Source organism: Physeter macrocephalus, chromosome 20, assembly GCF_002837175.3.
Source record: "Physeter macrocephalus isolate SW-GA chromosome 20, ASM283717v5, whole genome shotgun sequence".
NCBI classification, from domain to species: Eukaryota; Metazoa; Chordata; class Mammalia; order Artiodactyla; family Physeteridae; genus Physeter; species Physeter macrocephalus.
In genome coordinates this window covers 102,701,294-102,709,178 of record NC_041233.1, presented here as the reverse complement: position 1 = coordinate 102,709,178, position 7,885 = coordinate 102,701,294, and the positions used below count along the sequence as shown (strand labels likewise).

Below are 7,885 nucleotides of genomic sequence, written 5' to 3'. Positions count from 1 at the left end.
AGGATCCCGCATGCCGCGGAGCGGCTGGGCCCGTGAGCCACGGCCGCTGGGCCTGCGTGTCCGGAGCCTGTGCTCCGCAACGGGAGAGGCCCGCGTACCGCAGAAAAAAAAAAGAAAAAAAAAAAAAGTCTTGATTGTGGTTATCTTTTGAAGGAGAAGAAGGGATTATGATTGGAGACATATGAAGGGGCTTCTTGGGGTACGGCAAAGGCAATGTTTTATCTCTTGATCTATATTATATAGTAAACTTTTATTGTTTTTTTGTTTTGTTTTATATTTACGTTCTATCAGCAGTATATTTCTGAACTAAAATACATATTTAAAAAATCAGGGAGGGGCTTCCCTGGTGGCGCAGTGGTTGGGAGTCCGCCTGCCAGTGCAGTGGACACGGGTTCGAGCCCTGGTCCGGGAGGATCCCACATGCCGCGGAGCAACTAAGCCCGTGCGCCACAACTACTGGGCCTGCACTCTGGAGCCCGTGAGCCACAGCTGCTGAGCCCACGTGCCACAACTACTGAAGGCTGTGCACCTAGGGCCCGTGCTCTGCAACAGGAGAAGCCACCGCAATGGGAAGCCCACGCACTGCAACGAAGAGTGGTCACCACTCGCTGCAACTAGAGAAAGTCCGGGCACAGCAACGAAGACCCAATGCAGCCAAAAATAAATAAATTAAAAAAAATAATAATCAGGGAAAGCTTCATTATCACTAGAGGTAAAAAGAGACAATAAAAAACACAAAATGGAAAATAACATGTTAATAAAAATAAACGTAGTATATTTATTTTGACAATAAGATAGATTTTTAACACACATTTCTAGAGATCTAGGGATAGTATATAATCAAAGATTTAACTTGCTAAGACGATTTAAGTAAGCTATATTCTTATACAGGCAATAAGAAGGCTTTGAAATATATAAAATAAACAAAACCAGAATTATAAGTAGAAACTAACAAGTCTATCATTGTAATGTGTAATTTAACACACTATTTGACAGAACAGCAGAAAAAAACATTAGTAATGATAGAGATTTAAAACACATAATTAATATGTTTGGTCATATATATATATTACAACCCTGTACCCGAAATTGAAGAATACACATTCTTTTCAAACACAGATCATTTATGAATATTGACATTGTTTTAGTCCATAAAACAAGTTCAACCCATGTCAAAAAATTGTAGAAAAATTGGTACATTTTTTGACTACAATGAAATTTGGGTAATAAAGATAATCTTTAAAAAATTTGTAAAATATAAGGTATGTCAAAGTCAAATATACTTGACTTTTGCATTATTTATTCTTTTGAATGTTTTATATTTCTTTTCATTACTGTAGTAAGATAAGCAAGAGCTGACTATATGAGAAATATGAAAAGAATCAGGGTTGTTTGGAAGAGAAAAGGCTGTAAGGTAACTATCTTCCAGGATACAAAAAAGTATCTTCAGTCTTACACTGTAGCAAGAAATAATTTGACAGAATACAGGCAGAACCTACTGTAAGGATGATTAACTTTTGGATCAGGTTACTACAGAGGCCACAGAATCTCTCTGTCTCTATAGTAAAATCCAGAGGCCCTGCCTTTCCTGAAGGAACTTCTTCCTAAAGATAGAATCTTAGGGTATATTCAGCTCCATGAATTACACTCAAATTAGATCCTTTATCGCTCCAGTTGATCTACAATTCTGGAAACTAGCAGAAAATTGCCAGTTAATTCATAACGTTATACTAATATATTTGTGAAAACATACATCAACGATATTTCATATAAATGTTCAGGCTGTCTGAATTTATTTCTAATTTTAAATAAATCTTCCCTGTTTGCTTGCATTTTTTTTGAAAATAATCATTCCTTTCTGAGCAAAAATCTTCCTATTATACGAAAAAAAGTCAGTTTATATAGCCAACTAAACTAAGGGAGTTGAAACATCATGTAATACATTTAAGACTGGGGATAAAAAAATGACATCGAGTTATATCACTTTAAAATATGTATTTTACATTCTTAGATGAAAATCAAAGATGTCTTCAGTAAAATAAAAAATATATATATTATCACAACAAAACGTAAATTACCTTCCTATTACATAAGCAACCATAATGTAAATGAAATATGTAATTTAAATCTGGTTCTCAATATTATTCTAAGTGACTACAATTTGCATATGTAGCTTAAACTAGAGCTATATTAGTACCTATTTCCTTTTAACAATATTACTCTGAAATGTATTTTTTAAAAAACCATTTGTCACCTGTATGAAAATTATTTATGAGTTTAAAAGAAAAATATAAATTGCCACAGTTGGTAAAATGGTTCATGCAATGACATATTAGATTAGAAAAACAAATTAAAAAGTCATAATTATTATTAACATTTATTAAGTTTCACAGGGCATATGGCATTAGAATCTATGAGATTTTCGTCTTACACATTCTTATATATTTTTGAAATAATTAACAGAGGAATCGTTTAAAAATTTTAAGAAAATGGTAGACTTTATTTCATGGAAAACAGTAGTGAATTTTGCAGAAAAAATTTAAAGTATCTTGTAAGGGATCAAAACAATTAGTCAGTCATAAGGTTCCCATGGACTTGGCTTGTTTTCCAACCCATTCTAGGTCCATTCCTTGTGACTTAGACAAGATATCTTAGGTTTACCTTATGCTGAATCAGCCTTCGGTGTATACTTAAATCTAGAACAGAATTAGTTTTTATAGTTTGGAATTTTTATTAAATATACAATACAGGAAGGAGGCAACACACCTAGAGTTTACACTATAACTGGAACACTTTCAGCAGGACAATTCTGAGTCAGTCATCCTGAATTCAAGAGCTTCTCTCAGGTGGAATTTGTATAATTTGAGGGATCCTTCTAAGTGACTTAAGGATCCTTGGGGAAATCAAATGGACTGTGCATGTTTACATTCAAAAGGGGCCGTGGCCTACTCTTAGTTGTGTAGTAGCTGGGCTAACCAACAAGCTCTGACTTTCCAGGAGAGAGGAAAGAAGGAAAGCGTAGTGTAAGAAGAGTACAGTTGGAAGATCACTTGCAGGAACTCCCAACTTTTTCAGGAAAAGATGAGTCTGAAGATCATAATCCTTTTTGAGAAGTAACGTGATAGAGTGATATATCAAACATATCAAGTGTCATCTTATACCAGACTTTTGTATAGACCATAGGCAGAAGGCAGGCATCAAAGGTTTTAGAAAAAAATTTGGGAGAAATACAGAAAACTAAGAAAAGTTTATCCATTAATATTTTCTTTATTAGAATTAAGAAAAGACTGTATATCAGATGGACAGATCCAGTTCTTAAAATACCTGTGTCCTGCAAGAGCATAGCCTGAGAATCTGCTCCATAAATTGTATTTAACTCTTCAAATACCACTGAAAAATATAAAATTTCAATTATTCTACCAGAGTTTTTGGTTGTTTCACTCACCTTTCCCTTATTTTAATCTAAAGCTAAAGATATATAATTGCTCTGTTAGTTTTAGTCTTCTCATAAATCTAGGAGGGAAATAAAAATTTTTGGCCTGGTTGCACATTATTATATTCGATAAATTCCTAAACATTCTCAATAATAGATCTGGCTTTATACAGAAAAATAGCATTATCAAGTAAAACAGGTGAGGACTAGTTACATAAAGAACATTTAAAGTATTGTACATACACTATTAGTAGGAGAATGGTATCCATAAAGTTGAAGACGCTGACACAGAGCACAAAGGGCCAAATGAAGTGTCACATTTCAGAATGAACCCAAGTATAGCAAAAGAAAAAAAGAAAAAGATGACAAAATAATCAATTAGGAAGGGCAAATCATTATGCTACATTCTATATAGAGCATAAACACAGTACAAGTGGATAAATGTTAAAGATGAGTAGCAAAGTTTTTTAAATCTCATATAATTAAACATTAAATGAACTTGTGCTAATTTCAACCACTTTCATTTTAACTTTTTGATAGAACTACTGCTTTGAGTAAAACATGTTCCTCCAAAGTATGCGGTTTTATTGAGACATGCTTCAGCGACTCCATGTGGGATAAGGGGGAAATCTAGAGGCAGCAGCATGGCGGCGGGAACGGTATGAGACCTACAGTGGCATCCTGTTCTGCTATTAGTGCCATGACCTCAGGCAAGTTAACAAACCTCTCTCAGACGGTTTTCTCATCTGTAAAAAGGTATGATACTTACCTCAGAGAAGTGTAATGAGGACTAAATGAGAGTAACATTTATAATGGATATAGTACAGAGCTTAGCACATAATAAGTGTCCCAAGAAATTGTATGCTCATTTCCCTCTTTCTTTCTGAAGCATAGTTAATTTTGGTATGTAAATATCTTACAATTTAGTCTTGCTCAAATTTTGATTTGGGTATGTAATATTCAGTTTAAAGTAGCTGTATCGTTCTACTAATTAAAAGAGAATTTCATGTTTCACAATTAGCTAATCTTTTTGAGTATTTATTGTATTTCATACACTGCTAAGTGGCTACATGTTTTAGCTCATTTAACCCCCATAACAATCGCATGTGCTTATTACTCCTATTCTCGTACAAATGAAGAAACTGCAGCACAGAGAAATTTAGGGACCTGGTTCAAGGTCCCCCAGGTAATGAATGGCAGAGCTAATAGTCAAACCCTGAAAATCTGGCTCCTGAGCCTGTGCTACACTGTCTCCCTAATGTAATCTATATATTTTCACTATAAGCTAAATTTCAATTGCTTCAAGACTCAAAAATCTCATCAGTTCAGATATGCATTATTTAAAATGTGACGACTATTAACAATAAGTTACCACTAATTATAGTTATTGTTGAACACAGTAACAAATATTTAGAGAGAGCTGTATTGTCCTAGAGTGTTGTTTAGTGCAGAGGTTGTACTAAAGATTATTTCTGAATTGTTTTAAGAAATAGTTCTGAGAGCTAAATTCTGTAAATGAGATTTCAGGAGCCACTAATTGTAAGCTACGTAAGATAAACACCTCTGAGGTACCCATGGAGATCAGTGCCTTTAGCAAGCATTCCTTTACACATAAATAAGTTATATACTACTTATAAGTTATTTTTATCTGTTCTTTAAAACAAGTCTCCTTCCCCATATATTTGCTACAGAATGCTTCACTGGTCTACGTATATTCATGTAAACTAATACAATTTAGGGTATGCTGATATAATTTAGATTTCATAATTCAGATAGACTTTCCCTAAGTAATCCAACTTAATGAAGTTTTACTGTATCACTATTATTTGCATTAAATCATCAGTATTAAATTTACTTTACCTGGGCTACAATGACGCTTTGTGCTGACACCGTAGCTTTTCCCAATGTGGGTTGTCTGCTATTATTATCCCCTTTCCTCTCTCCCTTTGTTACTCGACTTAGGTATTTTAGTAAATGTTAATGATTAGAATAGGATTGTAACTTTACTGGAAGATCCATTAAGTCCTTTTTTGGAATTAGTATAAATAAACAGTTAAATTTGTATCCATTGAAATACTATCTACTTTATCACTAAGGTTTACCAAAAGATTCATTAACATAATTCAACCTCCTTAATGATATTTTATTAACAACTTGCCTATCCAGTCAATTGGGAGTAATACATCAAAATTAAAATAATTGTTTACTCTTTTAGTATATTATCTATAGACAGTGTCTTCTATTGATATAAGTGTCTTCCATAATTAGTCTACTGGGGGTGAGTCAACAAATACTGATAAATGTATCATAGTCAAATATCCAAAGAAGTAATATGTATTCATAATCCTGATAATCTGCTTTCATTAGTATAAATACATACTTCGTAAATCTACTGGGACTGAATATGACACTAACCCATGTTTAAAAAAAACCTATTACATATCCTTATAACAATGAGAATAATAAAAAATGCTGCAGTTCTTTGAAGTTAATTATTTGAATTCCAGATAGACCAATTAAACTATTTCACAGGGCCATGAATTTGCAAATTAAACAATTATCATTTACATGCCAACAAAATTCACCATGTTTCTGCTATCTAAGTACCAGAGGAAGAAATATGCTACAGTGGGTAAAAGGGCAGGTTTTGGAGCTGACCAGCCATGGGTTCAAATCTTGGTTTTGCCATTTAATAGCTGTGGAATTTTGGACGAGATACTTAACCTTTCCAACTGTCAGTTTTCTCATCTATAATTACAGATAATAAGGGAACTGTTGGGTAGAGTAAATGAGAAAACGCATGCAAAGCACCTAGTATAGTGTCTGATACTAAGGTCTCAGTATCTGGGTGTTATTTTTATTATGTGAACCTGGGTTGTTGTCAGGCTGAAATACTTAGGACAAGCAAAAAAGAAAACTAGTAGGAAAATGGAGGGAAATGTTGCTTAACTCTACCTTCATTACTCTTACCAGAAGAAGAATCTATAATACGTATTTCTATGAATGCAAAAAAACATATTATTTCCTTGTTTTTGCTTCAACATTCATATTGTTATAGCACCACTAAATTTACTCACAGGTATAATTAAATCTTTGCAATTCACCTTTAAATTTTTACATGCATAATGATCTGTATTAATCTATTATATGATATACCCTTCAAATCTCATGGATAACAACATACAGATGAAAATGATTTAATGAATGTGATTATGGATACAGATGTTTAATATCAATACTTGATATAAATATTGATATCAAAGCATATAAATACTGAAGCAATTTTTCTACATAAGAACTTTAGAAAGTTTTCAAGAAATGGACAGGTCCAAAGTTACAGGCTTTAATTATTGTTTCTCAACATGAATAAAATAATTCTTGCCTAGAAAACCCCCCTGAAACTACTATAAATTATTCTTACCAGCATTGCACGCTTTTCTTCATCTCCTTTAGTTTCTCTCTTTTCATTTTTTTTCCTGAATATTTCTTGAAGCTGAAAAAAAAAAACCAACAATCAAAAATCAAATATCCAACAAGACTTTCTGGGTACCTACCTAACACCCTGTGCTAGGTATATTCTAAAAAGAAAGAAAATAGTTAGCTTCATATACCAAGATCATTAGAACTCGTATAAATATATTTTCTGATATCAATGTTTTTCCTGACAAAAAGGCAATCTAGTACCAAAGGATCTGTTAAATAGTTTTACTTTATCTCTGAGACACAAAGATGTGGAGCCTGTGGCATATACATAAAAAGAGATGAAGCCTACTGAGGGATAAAGGACATTGGACCAGAACTCAGGGGTCGGGGCTTGAGCCCATCTTCTGTCATACACTAATTTTATAATGGGGGACAGGTCATTCAACCCTCGCGGGGCTCCAATTTGCTCATGTATGAAATGCAGATGTACTAGACGACCTCTAAGGTCTCTTTCAGGTAACTGAGCATCGTGGTAGGAACATGGGCTCTCCATGTATAAGCCCTGGAGCAAGTTAGTCTAATTATTTAAGGCTTGTTTTCCATATCAGGAACATGAAGATAATCTCTTACAGAATCTCTTAGGGCAGCATTTTTTTCCAGCTTTATTGAGGTATAATCGATAGGTCTTATAAAAATAATGTTGTATAGAGTAAATATTACAAGTAATTACTTAGCACATTGCCTGTCACACAGTAACTTCTCAATAAATGTTAGCTACCATTATACAAGGCATTATTTCCTCTTTAAAATCCTCTTTTACAAATGGAAGCCTAATCCTATCTCTGTGTCAGTTTTCTGACAAGGTCATTGCTCTTGTCTGTGTAATTTGAACAGCTATCTCAACTCTTTACTTCATTTTTTTTTTTTTTTTTTTTAATTTATTTTTGCGGTACGCGGGCCTCTCACTGCTGTGGCCTCTCCCGTTGCGGAGCACAGGCTCCGGACGCGCAGGCTCAGCGGCCATGGCTC

General features: G+C 33.9%; 1 protein-coding gene across 6 annotated transcripts in view; it reads right to left on the bottom strand.

Moving 5' to 3' along the window:
* MICU3 (mitochondrial calcium uptake family member 3) overlaps positions 1-7,885 on the bottom strand; it is a 121,127-nt gene that overhangs the window by 48,006 nt on the left and 65,236 nt on the right. For all 6 annotated transcript variants that reach the window (XR_008616164.1, XR_008616162.1, XR_003677617.2 and 3 more), the window contains exons 7-8: positions 6,855-6,926; positions 3,677-3,715 (exon numbers count right to left, since the gene is read on the bottom strand). Coding sequence is in view for 2 of the 6 variants with exons in the window: in XM_024131482.3 (XP_023987250.1) it covers positions 3,677-3,715; positions 6,855-6,926 (111 nt within the window). In the remaining 4 variants the exon portion in view is untranslated. The remainder of the gene's footprint in view (positions 1-3,676; positions 3,716-6,854; positions 6,927-7,885) is intronic.